Raw genomic sequence first — 27,650 nt, 5'->3', positions numbered from 1 at the left:
TGTGGTGACAGGCTGTGGAAGATGGTAGGTGCTATGTCAATGAACTAGAGCATGTGGGCTTTTAAGGACCACAGACACAGGGGATGGGAAATGGACTACACTTGGGGACTTTGTTATGGCTTGTTTGAATTATGATTTTTGTAATAAACTGTTCCCAAGGGAGGGTATTACTGAATCAAGAGAAAGCCTAAATGGAGTTACTGAGGACCAAGAGAAAGGGAAGGTGCATCTGTTCTGCCACAGGACAGCATTCCAGACAGGGTTCCCTGTGACACATGGGTATATGTTACTAGCACTGTACTATTACGTGTATCATATCTAGTTGTTAATAATAAAAAAAGCTTTGGAAGATCTTATTTTGAAGAGAGAACCTATGGGCAAGTCTTTTGCATTGTAGCTTCAGATGCCTCCATTACAACCAGTGAGGATTAGCAACCCATAAGTCAGGATCATCAGCAAGAATATTTTGTCAGAGACAATATATTGCCCGATAACCCAATGTTTTTCTATTTATGGTTTTGAAAGGCTCTCAGAGCCATTTCTATTGGTGTCGTCATTCCTGAAAAAAATCTCATTTTGTTGGTCAGCCTGAGTCATGCTCCAGTACATGTCAAAGTTATTTGCTAAGTGTTTTATAATTAAGATTATATAAGTAATGGGCTTTCACATCTTGGCACAAATAGTAAAAGTACTTATTTCTAGAGCTGTCCACTCTGAGGTAAGAAATAAAATGGCCCAGGTTGTTACAAAACTGCGGAATATGAATCTGGAGTAATTAATATGTCCCTGAAGGAAAAGGTGACATTATTATTATTATTAATCAACATGTCCAAATGTAAGTGCTTGTAGTTAGGCTCCTAAATCCACATTTAGGCACCTAAAGAGAAGTGGCCTGATTTTCAAAGGTGCTGAGCTCTTGCAGGTCCCATTGATTTCAATGGGAACTAAGATTATAAATTATAAACCAGTGAAAAGAGGGTCTTATGATGGAAAGTGTAAGGCAGCCTTAACTGTAGGTGTCATTACAAGCTACAAAAAGATAACCGTAGAAACAAAGTAATCAGAGTTATGAAAAACAAGTCTTGCATATTCCATGTCATTTAAAAAATTGTATATGAAGTGTCCTCAGTTGGCCCTTTACCTAGTATTCATTAGTTAGCCAGTTTCTTGGGGCACTGTGTATATCTTTCTACCCTCCATGGATGGCCTGAGAGCTTTTTGATCTTGGGGAATCAGTGAGGTTGGTGAGAGCTACTCCTGCCTGCTCCACAAGGAAACAAGCTTCCCACCACTCAAAAAATCTGATGGAAACTCCCATGCTAAAGCACCCCTCTATGGTTTTTTTCCTCCCCTGTGCAGATGGTGATGCAACCATAAGAAAATGTTTGCAGTGGCCCTTGCAAAATTGACCATAAAGCCTCCTGCTTTCTTCAGATTTATAAACTTCAGATCCCATTGACCCAATGGGCCTGCTTCTCTATGAACTCCCTTTTTAAACTAAGATTTACTTAATTTTGAACAATACTGTATCTCTAAAAAGAGCATAAACCTGCAGCTGTGCTAAACTACAGGAAAATTCTCATTCAGAGGAAGATACATTACAGTGTACGTAACACACACACACACACAATATAGTGTACCTAAAATGATGTAGAAGGCTGTGCCACAGATCCTCAGCTCTCAACTACTATAGCTCCATTGAGCTATGGACAGTTTACATGACCTGAGGATCTGCTCCTTTGTGTCTGAGCCCTTTGCACTGGAGTGAATTTCACCCACAATGCAGTAATGCACAGTGAGTGTGCCAGTCAGAGTGTGGTTCTATTCCTTTTGGGTTTTCAGCACCTCCAGAACACAATATGGCTCTCAAACACGGAGACCAATCTGATTTAGCTTAATTTAAAACGTACAAATACCAGCTCACCTGACAGAAAATGTTAGAATGTTGATTCAAATAATCAAAGATTTAACAAAAGTGAGTTAAGTCTTTAAATATAACCCTACCCTTTAAGAATGAAATCTAATACCTCAAGTCCTTGTTCCACTTCCTCAATAACGTGCCAAGAATTAAAATAATTTCCACTGAACAGCATTAGGCTGTGTGCTGATTTATGCAGTATATATTAAAGCCAAATACTGCAAAGCATATTCAGTTTTTATTAAAGAAAAGTTTGTTGTAAGAAATTTTAACATTACAGAATGGATTAAAGGATTTAGTGTATTCATATTGGAAGGAGGAAGGGTACAATTATGTGAATTAGCAGACTTTTTAGGAAAATCTGTAAAAAGGAAACTCTTAAATCCTTTTTTTTAAATGAGACACAAACCAAAATTGAAATCAGATTGAAACATTATTTTGCATGGCTGCTAAAAACGCTTTCAGGTTAGTCAAGGACACTATTCTTCTCACCTAAATGAGTGCAGGACTTCTGTATCAAATGTAAATGCAGACAATAGCCCTACAAAGCTCAGATATTGTCTATATACCCAGACTGAAGAGACTGGAATGGTGTCTCTCAACTTTGCATCACACTGAATGCAACTCTAGAATATTGTTTTGAAATTTTGTAGGTATTTATGAAATTAAAAAAAAAAAATCCAAAAAAAGATAGTTCTTTAAAAAGACATAAAAATGAAGACACGTTCATGTCATTATTGGAGAAACTATACACAGTATTCTCCTGTATGATGTGACAGAGAGCAGCAATTTGCATTGGTTTTACAGTTGGGATGGGGGTCGTGGGAAATAGGAGAGAAAGACAGTATGCACCCCACTCTCATAGTTCCCAGCTGCTTCTTTGAAACAAAAATAATGTGAACGGAGCTCCACTGGAATTTTGGGTGGGGGGGGAGTTGAGAATGGAGGGGTGGGAGAGAAGGACCTGGTCTAGAGAGTAGAGTCAAGGAGCAAGGACTCGGGGCACATGCTCCAACAGAAACGCATTGTCACTCAATGGGAAACAGCTGCATAAGTTACTATTAGCAGGGGCAGCATTAACTTGCTCTCTACAGCTTCATCCTCCATCAGATGGTTCAGACGTGCATAAAAGCCATCAGAAGGGCTACTAGCAGCATAGGAACTGAGCAAACTATATTGCTAGTGTTGGGAAATTGTATGGGAAGCACTTCATGTATGAGACAAAGATCCATTAGATTCAGGCCACAGTTCCCCATGGATCTCCAGTCTATGGGACTGACCAACCATCTTCCAATCCCTTTCATGCTGTCACCGGCCCTTCCTACATGCGGAGGCAGTACAGCATATTCGCAATCTGCAAAGTTTTCAGTGTGAGATTTTCCTTTCTACCAAACAGAAACAAAACACTTTTAAAAGTGTAGCAGTTTCATCTCACTCCTTTATGACAAAGGTTGACTAAAGCAGACTATAGCCTTGTGAATAGGAGGAAGCAGTAGATGTGGTATATATTGACTTTAGTAAGGCTTTTGATACTGTCACAAATGACCTTCTCATAAACAAAATAGGGAAATAGAACCAAGTTGGAGCTTCTATAAGGTGAGTGCATAACTGGTTGGAAAGCCATTCACAGAGAGTAGTTATTAGTGGTTCACAGTCAAGCTGTAAGGGCATATCGAATGGGGTCCCACAGCGATCAATTCTGGATCTGGTTCAGTTCAATATCTTCATCACTGATTTAGATAATGGCATAGAGAGTATACTTATAAAGTTTGCAGATGATACCAAGCTCGGACGGGTTGCAAGTGCTTTGGAGGACAGGATTAAAATTCAAAGTGATCTGGACAAACTTGAGAAATAGTCTGAAGTAAATAGGATGAAATTCAGTAAGGACAAATGTAAAGTACTCCATTTAGGAAGGAATAATCAGTTGCATGCATACAAAATGGGAAATGACTTCCTAGGAAAGAGTACTGTGGAAAGGGATCTGGGAGTCATAGTGGATCACAAGCTAAATATGAATCAATAGTATAACAGTTGCAAAAAAAGCAAACATTTTGGGATGTAGTGGCAGGAGTGTTGTAAACAAGACACGAGAAGTAATTGTTCCACCATACTCTGTGCTGATTAGGCCTCAGCTGGAGAATTGTGTCCAGTTCTGGGCATCACATTTCAGGAAAGGTGGACAAAGAGAAAGTCCAAAGAAGAGCAACAAAAGTGATTAAAGGTCTAGAAAACATGACCTAAGGGAAGATTGAAAAAATTGGGTTTGTTTAGTCTGGAGAAGAGAAGACTGGGGAGGAGGGGACGTAATAATTTTCAAGTACATAGAAGGTTATTACAAGAAGGAGGGAGAAACATTGTTCTCTTTAACTTGTGAGGATAGGACAATGAGCAATAAGCTTACATTGCAGCAAGGGTGGTTTAGACTGGACATTAGGAAAAACTTCCTAATTATCAGGGCTGTTAAGCACTGGAATAAATTGCCTAGGGAGGTTGTGGAATCTCCGTCATGTGAGATTTTAAAGAGTTGGTTAGACAAACACTTGTCAGGGATGATCTAGATAATACTTAGTCCTGTCTTGAATGCAGCAGGCTGGACTAGAAGGTCCTTTGAGATCCCTTCCAGTCCTACGATTCTAAGTTATATTGTAGACAGGTAATATAAATTCTATTATGAAAAAAGTACTGAAGTGTCTTATAATAACAGAGTGAACATATATTAAATTTATCAACAGGATGTATGGAATGTGTATACAAACCTAGTACCTGTCAAAATCCACTAGCTACATCATAAAGCTCCTTGTATTGCCATTCTTTTTAATATCTTTTTCCCCTATTTGATTATATAACTTAATAAAAATGCCTTTTTCAAATCTTTCATGTATCACAAACTTTAGGTAATTAAGTTTATAGCAAACCATTCTGGGTTGCAACGATTTAAAAATGGCACTTACTAATAGTAAATTGCCAGCCTATATCTAAATGTTATGTTGCAGTCTTAAATATATTATCCAAATGGAAACTCTGCATATTAAAAATATACCTATATTGGGGCATGTCATATTTTTAATTGCCATTACTTTGCAAATATTAATGCAGTTGCATTTAACTACAGTGCTGCCTTTCAAAGCCTGAAGACATTTGATAAGAAAACATAACTAGCAAATGATGTCTTTCTCATAACCTTTGCTACCACCTACGTAAGTAGAGAAACAGTAAAACAGTCTGCAGCTTGAAATGGTCAGTGCAATGGCAGGAAGCCAGTATCATTTCACAGCGTCAGCTTAAAAAACCTTAATGATTAACAAATGGGTTGTTGCCTGAAGAGTCCGGCCTTTATGACCACCAAACTGGTGGCCTCTTAAAAAGTAGCTTTTAATCATTCTTTAGAGAAATATAAAATGTCTCTAAAAACCCACAAAGGAAGAAATCATTGTTATCCCAGCTGACTTCATTGTAGGGATGTTGCAATAATGTGCCATTTTGAATAACTGATATCCCAAATAAAGATACAGTAGCACTTGTGATATAATGTTACCTTTTCTCACCATGTCCAGGTACTAAGCAGAGAAGCATATACCTCTGGTTGTGTTTTGTTCAAATCTGCTAAAATGATCCTCGTGCTAAAAATACCCATGTTACAGTTTAACCACAGAGTTTCCTTTTAAACTTAAAATAGCGATCAGCAGCAGCTTTAAAATATTGCTGCTAGGACAGGCAATTTGTATATAATTGACTTGTTGAGATTCATTCCACTGTACAGTTAAGTCAGACACTGCAAATAAAATCTTCTTAAACCAATCTGTTGAAGAAAAACAAAAATTCAACATGTTTTTTTGGCTAATAAGTATAAGAAAAGTATATTACTTCAGAAATAAAATATTAAATATGAGATCTCATTCTTTCAAAGCTGTGTTCCTTAATGGGATGTCCCTGACCAGTATTTGGGGACTCTTAAATGGCACCTACGCACGTAAATTACTTTTTTGCATTACTGATTGGCCCATCCAAGTGCAGGATGTGCAATATCATGTTAAAATCAGTTAAAAACGGGACACATTTTCCTAAACTCATGTCTATGAGAGCATTTCCCAAATATCTCTTGGAGGTTAGTTGTGAAGGACTAGCTGGGGGAGGTGAGCACAGAACAGTGGTATTGCAAATTTCCCCATGCTGCCCTGTTAACATGGTGGGATTGAAAATGGGTTTCATTTTCCTGAAGGTGGAGCAGAGGATTCAAAAGATTAGGAAACACTGGTCTGGTCTATAACAAAGGACATCAGATTGCTCTCTGGCTCAGGGTGGCCCATACTATTCCATTTCATCCTTCAGAATAAAGTCACCCCCTAACAGTTTTGCTCTGTTTCCAGCTGAGCCTTCTAAGAGATGACAATTATATTTTCTTTTTTGAATAGTTTGAAGTAGGAATTAATACAGAGACACTAAAGAAGCCACATTAGAAGTCATGGGCAAATCCTCAGTTGCACCAGAAATCCAATCAATGCATCTTGTGGACAGAGTGTGATAAAGGGTGGCTGTTAAACCACCTTTTCACTCCCCTGATGACTGGGGGCTGTCAGGGATTTGCTCATCCCCAGATATAATTAAGAGCAGGCCTCAGGGTGCTCTAACTTCCACCTACTTATAACAGCCCCTGGGGCTATTATGCTGACCAGGATCACAAGAGCACACTCTGGCCATGCCATACTTATGCCACAGCAGCAAGGAATGGGTGGCTTAGAACTGGCAAAGTGCCATCTAGGAATTCATCCCATGCTAAGAGAACCCCCAGCTGCTCCGTTGGGTAGTTTTGGCATTACAAAAGTGGCACCAAAGGTCCAGAGCAAGGCCAGTATCTAACAGCACTCCCACCAGAATTAAATCGGACAGATTGTGCAAAGTGTCCAGTAGAAACAGATACAAATTGATTGGTATTTTCATAACAAACAAAACCCTCTAGAGATTAAAAAAATATCCCCAGTATCCTAACATTATATCAATACTAAAAATTGTCATTTTGAACTATTGCTTTGAATCATAGGATTAGAAGTGACCACAAGGGTCATCTAGTCTAATCCCCTGCCAAAAATGCAGGATTTGTTGCATCTAAACCATCGAAGACAGGCGACTATCCAGCCTCCTTTTGAAAACCTCCAGTAAAGGAGCTTCCCCAACCTCCCTAGGCAGTCTGTTCCATTGTTCTACTGTTCTTACAGTTAGGAAGTTTTCCCTAAAATTTAATCTAAATCTGCTATACTATGGTTTGAACCCATTGCCTCTTGTCCTGCCCTCTGTGGCGAGAAAGAACAACTTTTCTCCATCTTTTTTATGGCAACCTTTCAACTATTTGAAGAATGCTATCACGTCACGCCCTTAATCTTCACTTTTCCAAACTAAACATATCCGGTTCCTTCAGCCGTGGCTCATATGGCTTAAATTCCATCCCTTTGATCATCTTTGTCACTCACCTCTGGATCCTTTCCCGTTTCTCTATATCCTTTCTATACATTGGTGGCCAAAATTGGACACAGTACTCCAGTTGAGGCCCAACCAGAGATGTCTCACCATGGTACCATCACCTCTCTCATGATTTGCATGCTATATTAATGAAACCTAAAACTGCATTAATTTTGCAACTTAAAATTTTGCTTTTTTTGCAACAGCATTGCATTGATGATTCATGTTGAGATTGTGACCACTGGAGCTCCCAGATACTTCTCAGCAGTGCTGCTGCCAAGCCAGTTATCCTCCATTCTGTATTTGTGCATTTGGTTTTTCTTCCTTACATTTCTCTTTATTGAATATAATTTTTTTCTATAGACCAGTTCTCCAATTTACCAAGATCCCTCTGAATTTAGCTCTGTCCTCCAAAGAGTTGGCAACCCCCCCTAGCTTTGTGTCATTTGCAAATTTAATCAGTATGCTCGCTATTGCTGCATCCAAGTCATTAATAAAGATGTTAAACAACACCAGACCCAGAACAGATCCCTGTGGAACCGCACTTGAGACCTCCCTCCAATCTGACATAATTCCATTAATAGTTACTCTTTGTTTGTGCTTGTTTAACCAACTGTGTATCCACTTAATGGTAGTTCTGCCAAGCCCACATTTCTCCTGCTTATCTATCAGAATGTCATGTGGCACTGAAGTCCAGGTACATTATGTCCACCACAATCCCCCTATCCACTAAACCAGTTACCCCACCAAAGAAGGAAATCAAGCTGGTTTGGCATGATTTGTTCTTAGTAAATCCATGCTGGTTGCTAGCGATTTACTCCTTCATCCTCCAGGTATTCTCAAATTGAATGTTTTATTCGTTGCTCTCTAGTAACTTCCCAGGTGTCAAAAATCAGATTGACAGTTCCATAGTTCCCCAGCTCCTTCTTTTTTCCCCTTTTTAAAGATGAGCGCTACATTAGCCCTTTTCCAGTCTTCCAGAACTTCTCCTGTCATCCATGAACTTGAAATATTATTGCCATTGGCGCCAAGATTTCTTCAGCTGATTCCTTCAGTTCCCTCAGGTGAATAGCATCCAGCCCCACTCATGTGAATTCATTCAAATTGGTCAGAAGATCTCTGACATGTTATTTACTTATCCAATTTGCATCCCTTCCCCTTTATTGTCTATGGTAACTTCGCCTATCATCCCATCACGTTATTTTTTGTGAGAAGACTGAAGCAAAGTAAGCATTGAGCAGCTTTGCTATCCTATAATCTTCTGTTAGCAGCTCACCTTTTCCACTGAACAGCAGCCCCATACCATGCTTGACCTTTCTTTTTTTCCTGACGTATTTGAAGAACCCCTTCTTGTTGTCTTTAACATTCTTTGCCAGCTGTAACTCATCTTAAAACAGTGCTGCAACTTATTTGTTCTTTTAGTGGGTAAATAGCTTTTAGATTCTAAGTTATCATGGCTTACTTACAAACGTTTTTCAAGATTACACAGCGATCATCGTAATTATAACAAAGTATAATATTTGCATATCTGATATATTTCCATAGGGCTATTATGTGGCATATTCTTATATTTTCAATTCCACTAAAGTCAGCTGTAGCAGTACTGCTGTCCTAAACAGCTTGGAAAACATCTGACTCTCACACATGACAGTCAAACAAAATAGTAATACTTTCCCACTCACCTCTGGAAAGGGACAAATTTTCAACTGACCTCAAATCCACATCTACATTTGTACAAATTTGCCCATGTATCTTTATGCATATGCAAGAACTGCATTTGCACACACAGACTGGATAGCTGGATTGTGTACAAATTTATATGAAGACAGGAATCCACTCAATTCTTACAAGCACAAAACATCGGTCACATAACTTTCCATAAAAAGTAATATTTTATCTCAGCACCTTTTATCCTTACTTTCTGAACATGGTCTTCTCTTTCTTTCCCTAGCCCTGACCAGTATTTGTAGACATACAAAATGGTGTATGGGGCGGCTCATATTACACTGTGGCAGAAATTTATGATAGTAGGGTGGTCTGTATAGGGTCCTGTGTCTTTTACCCATCCTGTCATTTTGGAGATTTCTAGTCTAGCCTTTGCACCATTCCACTCCTTTCTTTTAACTGCCCAGTACACCACTGGCATGATCCATTTATTATTTTATCTCATTACTACTTAGCTAAATATTCTTACACAACACTGCAGTATTCACAACAGAGGTGCTGTCTGCTCGATCCTTTCTGGAAAGTGAAGTTGTTACCTCAGCAATGTTCTTAGTTCCAGTCAGACTGAAGAATAGCTAAGATCCCTCGAACCTCATATGTTCATGTATTTCTGTTTGCTGGCCTTTCAGACAGGCAGAGTGTATACCTTTGCTGTGTCTCTTTTTAAAATGTGCTACAGAACAGTATAGCAGGTGGGCCCCACATACAATTTCAGAGGGACCTCTTAATTTCTCCACTCACTCAAAATTGCAAATCCTAATCCTCCTACCTCAGCCCCTGAACTCTCTGCCAGGCTGGTGGCTGAGCTGCACAGCTTCCTGACTCCTGCTCAGGGTAACCTCTATAGCTTGTGGCTGGGATTCCAGTCTCCCTGTCCCTTTGGACCATAGCTCAATTTCCAGGCTAACTCTTGGCCTCCCATTTTGCTTCCCTGATTTCTAAGTTGGTAACTGGGGTCACTTCTGAGCTTCTGCACTGATAACTGAACCCTTGGCATTCCTGCTTTGCTTTTGGCCCTAGTGGGATCCCTAGATTCTTGGCTCCCCAATACCACAGAGGGAGTGCGATGAACATTACAATCCTGGAACAGCAAATAAAAAGCACATACTGTATTTAATGGATGTTACAAATAATTAATAATCCAGTCCTCTGTCAGGGTCTGGTGAAAAAACAAATGGATGACACACACTTCCTTGCTTTGATGTAATTTAATCACCAGAGTATATTGATTATAATGGCATCCACTAGCGTTGCTACTGTAGTTAAGGTCTTGTAGTATTTCCATTGTAAACCTTGATTTCCAGGACTTCAAAAGATGCTTTTAAAAAAATGTCTAGAAGCTGAATCTTGTCCCCGTACATTTTTTTTCAAAATGTTATTAAAATCATCTTAACCATTTTTGTTATAGTGGAAAAAATTATTAGTTGTTATTTCTGAAAACATAAAATATTAAAACAACAATCCGGTTCTGATTTAAACCAATATAAGTAAGGAAATTCAAAGCTAAAGCCTTCACCGTATCCTTAGTTCAACCCATTGTCCTCAGTGTAAAAGAACATACTGTATGAGACATAAAATCACACACTCTGGTGAGATCCTTGCAATAGCTAGATTAAAGTGGAGAAGTTAAATACAAAATAAAAGCCTTAACTCTGAATGTACTTTTTCTGTCTACTTCACACCATCCCATTATTTTCACATATAGTACAGTAGGTTTTTCTTTGGGTGTTTCAAGACAAGATTGTATCACTGAACTTGACAGTACTTGCGTACTTTATTGTGAACTATGAAAAACTTTGTGAAGTTACTTAGCTGCAATGTAGTTTCCTACCTATTATACAAAAACAAATTTTATTTATTTATTTTTTTACAAGGAAGGTATCTAATTTGTGAATTTTTTCTTTGCTTGCCACAAGCCCACTATACGGAAGATGTATGGTTTAATACCTATGATGCCAGTTTAAGTATTTAGATTTAAAAATTAGAGTGAGGATAACAGATACAAACAACGAATGGTATGAAGAAGGTGAATTGGACACTCGTTTACTCTTTATCATAATAAAAGAAAAAGAAGACACTCAATAAAATTGAAAGGCAACAAATTTTAAAATGATAAAAGGAAGTATTTTGCAACAATGCACAGTTAGCCTTTGCAACAGATTGTCACTACCTCAGCAGGACTCAGACTAGGATTGAACGTTTATATAAACATTGAGGACATCTACAGTTATGGTTGATAAGATTAAAATAAGTAGGAAGGACATATACCTTCATGCTTCAGGACATTTGCCAGCCTCTAACATAAAGGGCTTAGGAAGAAACTTCCTCTGTGGGCAGTGTCACAGGCTAACTGCACCGCTGATCCCTCCTGGTCTCAGAATCACCTCTCTCTCTAGAATCACATGATTTTCCTACTTTCAAACTGGGCCTTGAGTTGCAGTCCCCAGATGCTAACCATGATTACCTAAGCAGACATGAGTTCTGTTCAGTGCCTACTGTTCTTTTTCCTCCAGAAGCTGGTTAATACAATGACCAAGCAGCCTTCTTAAAAGTGAAGTATTATTATTTAGTACAAAAGCGTTTAAGAGGAAACAAACCTTAAAACAATGAAATAGTCTATACACACATCTTGCTTACCAGGTTTCTATGCATTTTGCACATAGGGATTCTGGTAGGTCTAAACTTCCTATAATCCTCCTGAAACTTGTAGGGTCTAGGTGGCATAGTCTGCTCCTTTAACTCACAAACCATTTCTCCCTCCTGCTTTGGGGAACAAATCACTTTTTAACAGTTTATAGCCCTTTGATCTCCCAGCACTGGTAAAACAGCAGTGCAGTTTTGGATTGGAGCCTGGAAATAGGCCATTGTCCTTCTATGCTCCCCAAGTGTTTGTTTGGAAGTTGCTTATGTAGATTTATTGTGTTGCTTCCCTGCTTGTTTTCCAGCAGACCCATATTAAGGTAGATCAGTACATTCACACAGGACCTTTACCTCACTCACCAGGTCACATACAATAGTCATTAAATTATTACATAGCCGCATTCTTAGCTTATTATATAGCAGCTCCATGTCCACTTTGGGCAGATTATGGGACAATTATCCCATAAAGAGTTTCTACAACTTCCTCTGAAACAGTTGACAAGATACTCAGAGGCCCACTGGTTTGTCCCTGAGATGCAGGTTTGTTGTTCTACCTGCAATATTTTGCAGATTTGTTTTTCATTTGTGCTGAGACAGTTGCCCCACACAGAGCAATGTAGATTGAAGACATATCTTTTCCAAAGAGAAAATGAGCCTGTAACATCTGTCAAATTAGCCTGGATATTCCTGTGATATTTTAGATTAAAAAAATCAGTTTCATATTAATTTATTTACATATTTATTTTACAGTTTTATATACTTTTTCAGATCACAACCAGAATATATGTAACCCTTCTGCCAGGGGCTGTCAGCAGCAAAAAGGGTCAGGTTCAATGCTCCAGGTTGTCCTTCTAAAGACTGAAATAACACCAGCTTTTGAGCTCTCCACCCAGAAACCTGGGAAATTATGTGTGTCACCCTAGGTGCCCTTGAGGAGTGATACTTCCCCACTCACAATATTTCTCCCCTAGCCAGCAGAGGCTTAAAACAAAGAAAATTTTATGGGGAACGGGGTGAGAGACCTGGGGGTGGAGGAACACTAAAGAAAAGTCTTGGGAAAGCCAGCAATAAATAAATTAACAAATTCTGTGAGTTAAGACTCCCACCCCCAGGGTGTCTTCACAATAGTTCCTGCCTTAGATTCCACCTGCATTTCTGAGTGCATTAGCCACTTCCCTCCTCCCTGGTTCCCTCACTCACAGTTTGTTTTTCTGGGCTGGAGATTCTGGCAGGTCAGTGCTGCCTGGACTGCTCTGGGACCTCTATCACTTCACCCAGCAGCAGTGATTTCAGCTTCAGTTATTGGAGAGGGAGGCCCACACCTTAGTCCCTTGGATAGGCTGCTGATTTTGCTGCAGCTTCAGCTCATGTATCATCTTAAAGCCATCTCAACTCTGTGGCCTTCGCTGTTTCAATTCAGCTGTTTAGCAAGAGATCAATGGCATCCAGAACCCTTCACAACATCCTTCTTACCAGAGAAAAGCTCCCTACTGAAAATCAGAGTGAGTCACTGTCCCCTCATAGTCAGTGGTTTTGGGGGTTCAAGTTCCCATTCCCAACTGTACCTGACTATAGTGTCACTCATGGTAGCCACAGGCAGTTTGTGTCAGTTAGGTTGTTTTTCATTTCCCAACAGGGTCAATAGCATTTTATTGCCCCCAGCCTTAAAACTTAAACCAGTATTTTAATCAAAATACCCCAGACTGTTACTTAACCAAAATGCAAATAAGGCCCAGCCCATTCCGTCATTTCCCCCTGTTCACCGAAAGAGGCCAGCAGAGAACTCGCATCTGGAGTTCTAAAGCCGCTGTGAGCCGAAATCCTGTTCCGCCAACAGGCATCAGTAGTAAGCGCCAGACAGTCTAAGGCTGCAGGCAACAGGGCTTATATATATATGAAGTTATTATTCATGGGGAGGGGGTTATGTTAATGCCTAGGGACCAGCCAAGAATGGGGCCTCATTGTGTTAAGCTCTGTACAGACAGAGGGTATGGCTACACTTGGGGCTGGAGGGTGTGATTCCCAATTCTCGTAGACATACTCATGCTAGCTCTCATTGAGTTAGCATGCTAAAAATAGGACTGTAACCAGGGTAGCACAGGCAACGGTGGCACAAGCTAGCTGTGCCCAGTCCAAACCCCTGGGTATGGACTCGGTGCAGCTAGCCCATGCTGCTCCTCAACATTGCTTGTGCTACCATGGCTCCGCTACTATTTTTTGTTTTTGTTTTTGTTAGGGTTAGCTAAACTGGAAAGACCAGGGAAGGCAGAGGGATGAGGGGGCCAGAGCAGGCGAGAAGAGGAAGGAGGAATAAGAAGGGAAGGTGTGAAATGTGGCTGTGATGAACAGAGAGGGAGCGAGAGGAGGAAGCGGTTTGGAGCAAACAGTGAATCTACACAGAGCAGAGAATGTCCAGTAAAAAAATGTAGAAAATACTCTGAGGACATCAGCAGCATCTGTTGATCCCGGTTCAAGCTGCTTCTGTAGCTTCTCCTGCCAGCTTTGGTCTCTGGTTGATTCCTCCTCGCTATTTCTTTCCCCAAAGCCACATGATGGTGTTGGGAGGGGCGCCACTGCATGGGCCCTAGTGCTTCCCGAGGGAAGGTCGCCCCTGAACAGCTCTGGGTCCTGAGGGCGTCTCTTTCATTTTTGAAGTGTAACAACAATGGTGATGCTGGGCAAGTGTAATCTCTTTTTGCTCTGGAGTGAGTATTTAGCAGAGGCTGCTCTGTCTTTGTTCCAACCAGATGCTGTGTGAACAGCTACTAGAAATTGCAACAATGGTTTCTGAAAACACTGACACTTATTGCAAGCAGGTTTGTACAAGCTGCTTACCCCACAGAGATCACACAAACTGCAGAGGTTTTAGCAGTGTGGTTTGTTGGGATAATTCCCAGCTGTCGCTTTAGAGAAAAGAAGACATATTGACATCTGCGTTGACTACCTTCTTCTTCTGAGCCTAGAAAGAGAAGGTGCTTGACTCAGCTCTCTATCTTAAAAATTCCCAGACTTACTACTACTACTATTATTTGTAGAATAGTAGCACCACCTGACTCCAGTAAATTTCCAGGGTCCCAAATGGGTTGGGCGCTATACAAATATATACAGTTCTAAAAGACAGGCTTTGCCCCAACTAGCTTATAACCTAATTACAGAGAGGACATAAGAGTGAACAAGAGAGAGGGAGAGGGTAACAGTAATGGAAACAAAGTTACATGGACTGGGTAGTGTGCATAATTTGCAGGTTTCGGGGGTTTATGTAGTAAGAATTATATACACTGGGAATTTTTTGCACATAAAGGAGAGAAGTGATCAACCCAGCTGGGCAAGTTTAAAATGTGCTTCTAAAATTCTGTCCTGACATTGAATTCGAGAGCCTGAGAGACGCTGCCTGATTCGGGAGTTCCTGAATGAAATCACCAGATTCAGAAGTTCTGATTTATAATCCTGGATCCTACAGTTGTTGCCTCAGCCCAATGAAATGTCAGTTCATAGAGACAGAATATGTGCTGGTTTGATGTGTTATAAATTTTTTATTGCTAGGAGTTTGGGGCAGCAGCGTTATCCACAAGTGGCAGGGCCAACCACATCAACATTTTTCCATTTGATGTATGTTGATCATAGAAGGCAGATTACGTTGGTATGAGTATGACACTAACAAGAACAGAAAATCAGTCTATTTCCTCTTCCTGAAATGTCACCATTTATCCAACAGTTGTGCTGCCTAGGTATGTGGTATGACTACAGGAAGTATTATAATTGGATACAAGTATTCAGTATGCCTAATAATTCCTTAATAAAAGCTGCTAATCCTTTTGCTGTTGATGTAATTCAGTATAAAGCTAGGTGTTGAGAGTTGGTCTTTTGTCTCTCCTAGATTGGTTTCTTGTCTCTGTTTTGATACTGAAACTGTAAAACATGGTAATGGAAGGAGACACTTCACATTTGACAAGGGAACTCTGACATCCTGTAATTGTACTGCATCTTTATTGTCTACTAACTTCAGGTCTCAAAGACCTTATTGACCATATACTTTAGCAATACAAAAATATGTACCATATCTCTGTCCCAGTAAATAGTGTAACTGTTGCTGTTTTCTCAGATGAAACAATCATTTTTGAAGTTTGCCATCTGCTGTTACAAAAACTTTCTCCAACATTTTATAAAGATTGCAAAATTATGACAATCAAACTTAATAAAAATGAAGAAAAAGAAAAGTTGGTAACAGAAAAATTTGACTTAGAGTTGAACTAAAAGCATCTAAATAAGCTTAAAATACATGCAGCTAAAAGAATTACATTTTATTTTAAATTCCTTTGGATATTTTTTTCTATCCTCTCTATGATGGTGGTAGTTTAAATCTGGACTTTTGTACAAAGTACATTTATTGCTGAATAGATTTAAACTATTTTTTATTTCAGTTATTTCTTTTTATGCTCCCTTGCTCATCAAGTTGCTTATCATTTGTATGCTTGATATAGCTCAAGATTAAAATAAAGAGTTCAAATGTGATGAGGACAGAAGATACTGAACTAGATGAACTGAGAGTCATTCCTTTGTGTTAGGATTTGCAGTTCTTCCTATTGCTCACCATGAATCGTGATGCTGGAGTGTGCTTTGGAGCGGCACTTGGAAGAGATAAAACATTGGCAGCCATGAGCACTAATCACTGATAAAAATGCTTCCCACTGTTCCCCTGAAACATAACCTTCCTCAGCCAATGAAGACCAGTGCTTCAGGCTGTGTTCTGGACCCAATGTTCTTCCTGCTCCATCATCTGGCAGTAGCCATTTTCAGTTTACTTCACCTTATGGATCATAAATAACAAAGCGCTATGCTCAGTTGCCCTAGCAGTGGTTCAGTGCTCTTCTGATCTATACCTCAGAAGACTGAGCCCTAAAGCCTAATTCAGTAAAGCACTAAAGCACATGCTTAACTTTAAGTAATACTTAACACTGATGTCAACAGGATATGAGCCCATCCCTAAAATTAAGCCTAAACTTTGTTGGAATAGGATAGACCGCAGAATCAGGGCCCAAGTCACTATTTTTTCCCAAGTTTCAAGGGTTCCTAAAGGGTCTGTTAATACGTACAACCATTTTGTTTAGGCAGAATCACATAACCAATAGTGCATTGGCTACATTAGTGCCTTATTCTGCAACCCTTTACACACCCTGAATAGCATTTTCTCACCTGAGCAGCCCCAGTGAGCACACCAGGACTAAGAGTTCCACTAACAGGCTCCTCTCATAAAAGCTTTAAGTCAGTGTCTGCTACTGGAAAAATAGGATATAAACCACTAACAAAATTGAGCGTGTCAAGGATACACTCTTAATACCGTACCTCTAAAATGTTTGGATAAATCTCCCAGAAAGAAATAAGAAACTTTTAGTTTTTAATATTAAATGATAAACAGCCTTTAAGCATTCTAGTCCCTGTTTTAGGAAAAGGTTAAGCAGCTTAACTATCATACTCACACGTTTAATGCTCTGAGAGAAAAGTTCTTGTCTAATTTTTTCCAACAGTAATTAAGGAAAGTCAAAAGCAGCAACTGGAATCTGTGAGCTACTCCTCTCGCTACGCTCTGGGACTCTTTTATGAAGCTGGCACATGGATTGATGTTCCCTGGGCTGCACAGTACATCACCAATAATCCCTGCATACGCTTCATCTCCATCGATAATAAGAAGCGCAATATAGGTCAGTGCTCCTATTATTTCCCTTAAACACAGTAACAATAGAGAGTGTAGATCATGAAAAATGCTGTTTAATTGAGTGTTGCTATTCTGAAAAGAGCAAGTATTTAACTCCAAGCCACAGGGGATAAAATTTAATGTCACATTTGGCCTGTAATAAAAATGCACTATGAAACCAGGGAAATTTTCAGAAAATCATCACCCAGCACATGGTTTGTATTACTGACTTTATGAAAACAGTGTCAGAGGATTTAAAACATCACAAATGTTACTATTCCAAGAAATAGTCTCCATTCCATTATTTAAACACTGATTCATGCACATGCCGGTTTATATACCGTGATCCATTATTTTACAACTCTTGATCTTTCCATTGAGCATGTTTGGAACTATTAATGAATTATATAATCAAGCCTGATCAGTCTAATTCAGTGTTAGCTAGTTTACATTTTCATCATGGTAAATCCTTGAGATTACAGTATGTATAATATTACTTCACAAGTCTACTTTGCAGAGTGCTGCTTAAGAGCTTAGCAGTTATTCAGTGAGGCTTACACCTCTCATCTTTGTTGAAGATGGTCATGAAAACAGATATTATACTGTACTTATTAAACATAGTTAGCAAGAATCCCATGGGAAAACTACTACTCTGGGTCATGTTAAGAGTAACTATGGGCAACTTTCCAATATGAATTTTTTGTGAACCATTAATCTTTTTTTCAGGGAGGAGGGATTTTTTTGTTTTGTTATTAGGGGAAGGGCAGAATGTGAATCCTATATTACTGGAATTCTTGGCAAATAAAAACTGGCATAGGTTTGTTATCAATAGATTGGTGTGAAGTTAGGGTCTAACTGCCTCATTTAAATCTCATGCACTTATATTTGGTAGAGTTTCTTAGAACATCCTGAAATGCACAACTATTTAAAAAATGTAACTGGGACAGTGATAGTCTAGTGGATTTGAGCATGGGGTTAGGAGTAAAGAGATCTGAATTTCTCTTCCTGGCTCTGCCACTGATTTCTTCTGACCTGGACCAAGTCAATTAACTTCAATTACTTCATCTGTGAAATGGGAATAACAATCTATCCATTTTTGCTAAACGTGGAGAGCTGCGCAGAAAATACTATGAACTATTGAACAACTGGAGTTAGTAAGGATTTTCAGAATCAGGTGCTATATCAATACCAAAATAGTATTCATTAACTGGACTGAAGCAGGGTTTTTTATGCAAGCATATGAACCTAGAAATGTTTCTTTTTTATGTATCTTGTTCAGTCTGGACTGATTGAGTTTAAATTCATACTGAGTATGTGCACTGATCAGCTTCTGTCTATGAGAGTACTTCAGATGCACCTACCACTGAGGTTTCCAAAATTGTATAAAGCAACCATATCAGAAAGATTGAATTTATTTTTCCTTGTATTATTATGCCAAATACATGGAATTTTAAAACTATTATTATATTAGTTACCCTCTTCAGGAAGTGAGGCAAGCCATTCTTTAGCTTTATTATTGTGGGAAAGCTGTGGCAACGAGATGATCTCACATTTCCCTCAGGCAACAAGAAAACTTGAGGTCGTTCTGCTTGCTGGTGTAAGGGTACAGCTATGGGCCAGTTGCCTGGAAAGGCAATTTTCACCGTTTTCTAACTCCAGCATCCCCAAATAATACAGCTGTCAAGTAGTGCTCAGAGAGAGGGGTTGTTCCTGAAATATCCCAGGTGCAGTTCGTGTGAGGTCATGAAAGATCGCCATCTGGACCTTGATCTGAATCCAATACTGAACAAGGATCCGGTGTAAAATAAGAAGTTCCAAAGTGATATGCTTGAGTCTTGCTGTGCTACATAGTAGATGAGCTGTTGCATACTCAGACTTCCATCCTCACATTTACAGGAACTAGTTGTGATAATCAGGTGGTGGAAAACTTCTGTATTGATGTAACCAGGTCCCAATAGGAAAGGGCACAGCCTCTTGGCCACTGGGGATGATAACAGGCATTTCTTGTTACTGCTGCTATTTTGGTATTCAGGAGCATGAGAACTCAAAAAGACATCTCCCTTGATGATCAGACAGTGCCCCCAAATTGAGGGTAAGGATATAGTTTGGGCTCTCTCTTCTAAATATTTCCTTTGTCCCACCAAAATCATCTGGCATCTTTTTCAGGTTTTGTTTCAACCAGTGACTTGTCCTGCCTCAGGCATACTGACTGATGGTACTGTTTATTGATGCACTTAACCAGCTGGGCAGCAAATGTTTTGGACATATCATTAATACGTTACTAAAGATTATCAACACACATCTATTCAAAATGACTCACTCTTTTCATCTCGGAGTGAAGGTTCCAAAATATCATGATGGTAATTTCTCTAGGAAAGTGCAATTTCTCAAGAGGAACGAACTGCATAGCAGTTGCAGGGTTTGAACAAGCTGAGGACCAGCAATTGCACGTGAGCTGCCTCCCACAAGGCCTCATTACAACATATAAACAGCCAGCCAGCCCTTTCTTTTGTACTCTGTTCCTTGTTAACTAGAATTTTACAAATTTCAACTTTGTTCCAAGAAAACTAGTAGTGGAGTGGGAGAATAATGCATGTTAGCAAGGAAACAGAGAAATATTTCTGATGGTGGGTGCTGCTTCATGGCATGGGAGGTTTGAAAGACATGTCCTTGCTCTGTTTATTAAGGATATTTTAATAAATAGAAATATAAACAGCTGAATAGCACATGTAAACTGTCGAGAGATTCTCATTTATTTAGGCATATACAAAACTCCTAAAGTTAATGGGAATATGTATAATTATACACACACACCAGTAGCATGCAATGTGTAATTTATTTATATTAATGGTATAGTAACAGAAACACTGTTTTACAAAGTTTTCTTTGATTTATTTTAGTACATATATAAATATTTTACACTCTCATTTTTCTCTTATTGCACCCTTGATAGATGTACATAATGTTTAATAAGAGATAGTGGCAAGATACAAATGAAACATGAACGGTGCGGGAAACACTTCCCCACTTACTTTCATGTACTTTTATGTACAATAATAATTCACAATACATTAAACAAAGATTTTATATTATCTGGGTTTTACACTGCAGATGAAATCTTGTTGGCAAACAACAGAGTGCTTGAAGAGCACTGCAGCCTTCTGTCATGGGAAGCTGAGTTATTTTTCAAAGTAATAGATGTTGCTAAAATAGATATGCATATGCTGTCTACACAAAGGCAAGATTATTTATGGCTGTTACATTCCATTGCTCTTTACAGAAGTCCCAAGTATTTTTTGTTTTGTTTGTTTGTTTACACAAGACTTGGTAATTATCACTTTGACTCATTTAGCAAATAACAGAAGATAAGGAACAAAAATAAATAGCACTTTATAGTGGTAGTTTGACTTTATACTGGTGAGATTTCCAAATAAAATGTGAACAATCAGCCTGTTACTAAAATCATGATAGGATGCAGTTTGTTATCAAAGCTAGTCGGTTGTCAGAGTTTGGCAGATGAGAAGTAAATGAAGAAAGAATACAGAAATAGAAATTTTGTTCATTTTAAGGAATGTTCACTTAGGGCATTACTGTGCTTCCACATAGGCACTGCTTACCACTCTGTGTTAATCAGGTAAATGAATTCTTTATGTTGTATTTACTGTACATTAGATTCAGGCCATATATCACTGCTAGGAGACCCAGTAACTGTATAAAGTAATGTACAGTATCCTTTTAACTGCACCTTGATATCCTGGGAGGTACTGCTCAAGATTCCCACTCTGAGTTGTGTTATAAAACTTGATCCTGCATAGGTAACCCTTGACTTCACTATGTGCTGAGGATCTTCACAAGGGACAGATAAGGAAGGAATCTTCCATTGGAGCAGCTCTGAAGCTGCTATAGTGGCCCAGAGGTTGCAAAAAACTCAATGGCTAGTGTATCCCTCTCTGCAAAGGAGAAGTGACCTTGCTTTGGCCCTCCCTATTCCTATAGGATAGGGTGCTCTGTTAACAAGGAGGAGTGAGCAGAGTCTGTCCCATCACATTCAAGGCAGGACTACACTACCACTTACACTTGTCCCATCACACGTAGGGCAGGTCTACACTAGACGGTCTCCCGCCAATATAGCTTCCCCGTGGAGGTGAAGTAATTATGCTAACAGGAGAGTGCTCTCCCGTCAGCATACAGTGTTTTCACCAGACGTGCTACAGCATGTAGATGCGCCAATGTAGCACTTCTAGAGTAGACCTGCCCTTTTAGTATGTCATTGAGAGAGAAATTGCAACCTCTGTCCTCTAGGTAAAGTTTCCCTATGAATCCACTACACATAGCTACTATATACCAAACTTGATCTCACAGCGATGCATCCTTATTGGCATGAGTTGGTTGTGCAGGTGCATAGGTGAAGGCAGAACTTGACTAGGGCTAAATTTATACAGTTTGAGTACTCTGATTCAGGAGCAGAACAAAAGGCTCTGGATTTCCTTGATGGTAAATTACTCTGTGCAATTTTCAGTGTTGGCCCAGTTTACTCTATCAGACAAGCTCCGATGTGGACTAGAAATAGCAAGTCTTCTCAGATGGAGGATATGTCAGCACAAGCTGACTCCAATCCCTACTCTGGTGGATCAGAAGATGGCAAACACAACACACAATGGACTGAGTCAAGACAGAGAGTGGGTGGGCAGGTGATGCACTGATTCTGTGATTTCCATGGGCAGCCTCTACTGGAAAGACTCTGGGGACTCAGTGGTTGCAAACTGAACTCTGTGGTGCCTGCAGGACTGAACCAATCCCTGCATTTGTAAAATCTGTACGGGGTTTTAAAAAGCAACTGTTACAGTAGCCTCATTCTTACCTGAAAATTCTAGCTCCTTATCAATCACAGTATCAGTTACTTCAGCTGGTCTCACCTTCTGGATGTATATCATATAACAGAAAAATCAGTAGTAAAAATCACTGATACCACCATTCCCAGTCTCCATATGGAGTATGCTCAGCCAGTAGCCTCGATGGAGTCACACCTATATACACAAGCTGAGGAGCTGACTCATTGTTTTTTAATGCGGCTCACACCTGCAGATGTAATGTTATTGAACATTGCATCATGAAAAGAGCCTACTTCTATTGTATATTAAATTCTCTGCATAGTATGTATGTATATTAAATAATTACACAATAGTTGGTTTTAAAAACTCCATCAATATTTATATTTATAAGGGACAGTGGGACTGCTTCAGCAAAATTATTCCAAAAATCATATTCATAAGACTGCAGAATCTTTGCTTTCTATAGATATAAAAGATGAATGACTCACAAAAAGGTAGTAAGTTCCCTTCTCTTGTTTAATCGGCTATGTCATTATACAGTTTAAAAGAAGAAAAGACACTTTTTCATGTTCAGCATAATTCTTAAGTATCCTTTTTGGGTTGTAAAGGGAAGACTCCTTTATCCCTCAGTACCAATAGAGCAATTTTAGGAATAGGTAACAGCTAAAGCTTTGTCTCATGGAAGAGTCTGTAGCTTATTACATGTGAATTTCCTTGATAATCCCATCCCTAGTCTGCCTGCTTATTATTAAGCCAATCAGAAACTATCCATGAGGATAAAGAAATACTGGATCAGAAATCTAGTACTGTTCAGATTCTCCTTACATGAGTTCTTCTGAGATATAGTCCGCACATTACAGCGATACCATGCAGAATAAAAGAACCTCTGCACACCATGAATATTTTTAAGAGACTTCAAGAACAGTCTGTTCTTTTACCAATCAATGAAATAGATTCAATTAATAATGGCATTTTGGAGGAAATTCATGTATTTTTCCTGTTTATTTCTAGGTTTTAGAAATTTGTATTTTTAGTTTAGATGTAATTTTGTTACCTCTATGTCCTGACCTCTTTTCCAGTCTGAGGGATTGGAGCATTCCTCTCTTACTGAAAATAGTGAGGCAGTTCAGCCTTATCCACAAGGTCTAAGGAACAAGTGAGGCCATTCCCCTTTTGCCTCAGATTCTCTGCTGCTACTGTCACAGAGTGCATTTATGCACTCCTTTTTCTGTTGCCTGCCTAGCTTTAATAGCTTATTTTGCTGAGGAGAAAGCAAAATCCCTCCCCCAAATCTTCACACTCAAAATGGATTTTGGGATAATGTCAGAAGATACGCCATGTCTCACATTAACTGCCATCAAAATCTACAGACTAGCAGGAAATAAAGTATCTTTCCTTTTTAAATCTCTTCTAACTCCAGGTTTTGTGACGCTGGTATCCTCCACTTCCCAGGAACATGTGAGGAAAAAAACCTGGTAGATTTTCCTGTATGAAAGATGGTAAAGTGCTTATGGCAGCCTTATAAATAAAGATGCCCCATTTGCAGGTTGGGTTGCAACCTGAGGTTTATAAGTAAGTCCCTTTGGCTACCTATATGAGGAAGAGACTTGCCAAAAACTTCCAAGCAACCCCTGTTAATAATAGTGGGATTCACAGTATAGACAGTGGTCTAGTGACCAGAATAGTTTTTAACCACTGTTTTACTAAACCTATTGAGAAGCAGGTGTAATCAAACCTGTGGTGAAAATGGGTCTTGCTCCCCCGGCTACAGAATTGTTCCTTCCAGTTTTAGTATTGTTCAGATGAACCAGTGGGAATTTTTTCTGGATTTCCTTATTGTTGGACATCTTTAGTAATTACATGGAAGTAATTGCTCCTGTTTTGCTAAAGCCAGAAGCTAGGGTGTGGCTATTGTTTCAAAGTTCACAGTGGTTTTTGTTTTGTTGAAAGTTACTGAGTCTTCTCTCTAAACCGCAGAGCAGATACAGCAAACACAGGCTGTTGCACAAGTTTTCTCACACTCCCCACAAACATGCTTCAGTCAGGAGCCAGAGCGACCACTTCTAAGAGCGAAGATGTTCATTCTCTGTACATTCAGTTCTTGGCGCCTCTGTGGAGGCTGAACAAGGGTGTTAATATGGCAATGTTTTGTCGGTGTTAAATATTTTAGCATAGGAATTGAATAGTGATCACCAATTCAGGCCAAGCACATAAAATTCTCTCAGGGTGTATAATTATCTTTGGACAAATACAGCTGGCTTCTATTTTTTTTTTTCCCCTCCCAGAAATGTTGGCCTCTGCCCTGTGAGGGCTGCCCAATTCTTACTTCAATAGCAATTTGAAGCAACTATCGGGTCCTTCACCCAGGGCCAAATCCTGACCTTATCTTACCCAGGACTAAAGGGTACAGCAGTTCCTTATTTCTTTGCATTGGAACGCAGCACTAACCTGATCAGCATTCAGACTAGAGAGGAGAGGGATGCAAGATGCTCACAAAATATTCTCTTGTGTAATTAAAACAACTCAGAAGGCCTTGAATATATCCCTGTTTTTATGCCTTTGTCTTCTGAACGTGATGCTTTTTTTTTAAAGTCTGCCGTTCTCTGTTTCTTCGTCCTCTTCATCAAAGGTATAGTTTTCAGCTTCTCTGATCCCAAGACTGAGGGATGCCAGGCATCCCAGAATCAGAGGTTAATTAATTCTCAGGTTGCAAAATATGTAGTGACTGACCAAGCAAAACCTGTAACTTTGTCAGATTATTTACCACTAGCTAAAGGAGCACTAAACTTTGACTATTTCTGAACCTTGGCTTTTTAGCTGAGCTAAAGATACAGTTTGTCAGAAGCATCTCACTGTTTACATCAATTACACAGAAGTTTTGGGGCACATCTGGTAATAAATATCACCACACTGATCACAGATTGCTGCTATGTTGAAAGCTCTACATTTTCTTCTAAACTGAATGATTACACAGCCTGACTTTGATAGAATTTGTGGACCAACATTTTTCGTTTTATCTGTAAAGATAACAGAAGCTTTTACAATCTACAAGTTAGAAAATACTTATGAACAAATGAACCACTGTAATGTTCTGCATGAGAGACTGTGTGGTTCAGTTTGATCCATGCAAAGTCCCCTTTTTTCCCCTCCCCACAAACTACTGAAGATGACTAAGCAAATAAAACCTCCCTTTTTTCTTCATCTTTAATGGAACTTTAGAAGTGTCTAAGTTTTGCTGAGATTTCATTATTTTATATGCATAGTCACTAATTTGCCTTGCACATCTATATTCTTGACTAATAGAAGTGATCCAATTTTAAGCTGTTAATATTGTATGCCATATTACACAAAAGTGTCTTTAAAACCTTAAGGGCCATATTCTGACACCTTTCCCTAGGTAGCAGCTAGTTCTGTAAGTAGCCTCACTGAAATCAGTAGCAGTACTTTAAGAGTAAAGTACTACTCAGCATGAAAAGAGTTGTCAGAATACAGCACTAAAACAAGTTGAAAAACCAAAGGACTTAAAATCTCCACTGAGTCCAAGCTCTGCTAGGATGCAGGGTGGAGGCAATTTTGCCCAGTTGCAGCTCCCTCATCATATGCCAGTCAGCCCTTATAGAAGTTGGAGCAGTTAAGGGCCTGCTCTAACTTATGCCAGTGGAAGATAGGTGATCCTAGCATGCCTCATTCCTGCCCTCTCACCAAAGGTTAGGGGGTGGCTGCCACAGCATCTGGCTTGGCCAGGCATACCCCTGCAGAGAGTTCCTCTCGACAATGGGAATTCTCTGCTGACCAGCTCCCGCCAGAATCTGTTCACTTTGTGCCCATTCAGCAGAGAACAGAACCGATGCAAAGAGCCCAAAATATTTTTTAAATTTTATTCACTGTTTAAACCCAGAAGTCAATTTTCAGCTAAGACTCTGGTGCTAGAGACTTGATGAATGGTTTCACCATGGATATGGTACTGTATCTTTAATTAAGATTCATTTGAGCTAAACATTTAAAATATACCTATCAAACTTGAGTGAGTAAAACTGAGTTTCCTAGAGGAAAGGCTGATAGAAAAGTTAGGCATTTCTGAAGGACATTAACAAGTAGGGAACAATAATAATTTGCCTAAGTGCTTTAAACCACAAAATTAATGAAAATGAATGCCATCCAAGTCAAATACAAATAAGCATATTTCATGAAGCTCTCCCATTCAGAATCTTATAATCTCCTTTCCTCATTCTCTTCCCTGCCAAATTGTGTGTTTTGCAAAGTATAAATGCATGTAAAGACCACTTTCTTTTTCTGCTTCTTTACAGATTTTGGAAAAGAATCCATTGAGATAATACTCCAAACACAACATAATGTATGATTCTTTTCTATATATCTGAAAGTAAAACGAATCCTCAAAGAAATGGATTTAATCTCTGAATTTTTTACCTTGAATCAGGTATCCCCTATTGTTAGCATTTTGTGACATGGTAAAACAAGAAAAACTAATCCATTTATGACTGTGTCCTTCAGAATTCATAAGAAAATCAGAGTATGAATTTATATTCAGTTAATTTTCCACCCTCGCAGTATCTGGCGGTGTTACTGAAAATGAAGACACTGATCAGCTGGAGAAAAATACCTGTTTGGGATATGACTTTTAGTGAATTCTTGTTAAGATAGATGTCTGTCAATAGGTCCAGTATTTTTCAAGGATCAAAGATCTTTGTGATCTGAAGAGCCAGATGTTAAACTGAATTATTGGCATTGAGCCAGTAGGTTTGAGAGGAGTTATCAGTGTTAGGAACTTTATAAAAAGACTCAAAGACTAAAGGACAGAATTCACCTTTAAAAAAGTATAATTGCTGTGGATCCTGAAGTCAAAGGAGGCTGAAACATCAAAAAAAAAAATGCAGGAAGAAGTTTCATGTCCCTTGCGCTATTCACGGCTAAATTAACTAAAAGAAGGTCAGGAGACTGAGGCCTGCTAATGTGGGTTAAATGGCTATATCTACACTGCAGTGTAAATCCAGCTCTGTGGGACTCGAGCCCACACGCTCGGTGTTTATAAGGCCAGGTTTGAACATCCACACTGAATATTGACCCAGAGTTTAGAATTTCCGGACCCAGGTCTCACACCTGTGATCAGGCATCTATACTGCTCTATGCAGAGCTGAACCAAACCAGACTATCCCAGGCTTCCTAGTGCCCTCCCTAGCCGTAGCTGCTCTAGTCCTTAATTTGTGGTGCCCTGTGGGAAAACTTGACTGTCCATCCAATGGCACTTTTTACATGAAGTTGTCACAGCCTGCCAACACTTCCTGCCGAGTGGTCTTTTGGGGCTACATGCTCCCGGCAACAGCAGTCTGAAACATGGAGGAGTCATCATTTGAAGAACATGTCCTGT

General features: G+C 39.3%; 1 protein-coding gene across 2 annotated transcripts in view; it reads left to right on the top strand.

Moving 5' to 3' along the window:
• Positions 1-27,650, top strand: part of RNLS (renalase, FAD dependent amine oxidase) — a 132,188-nt gene that overhangs the window by 80,030 nt on the left and 24,508 nt on the right. Inside the window, exon 5 of one of the 2 annotated variants that reach the window (XM_067552789.1) lies at positions 17,266-17,439. The exons of the other annotated variant lie outside the window; for it this stretch is intronic. Within the exon in view, the coding sequence (XP_067408890.1) occupies positions 17,266-17,439 (174 nt within the window). The remainder of the gene's footprint in view (positions 1-17,265; positions 17,440-27,650) is intronic. 2 annotated transcript variants of the gene reach the window in all.

This window comes from Emydura macquarii, unplaced genomic scaffold (genome assembly GCF_026122565.2).
Source record: "Emydura macquarii macquarii isolate MOO-44397 ecotype Brisbane River unplaced genomic scaffold, CSIRO-AGI_Emac_v2 contig_1390, whole genome shotgun sequence".
Lineage (NCBI taxonomy): Eukaryota > Metazoa > Chordata > Testudines > Chelidae > Emydura > Emydura macquarii.
This window is presented reverse-complemented; position numbering and strand designations above follow the sequence as displayed.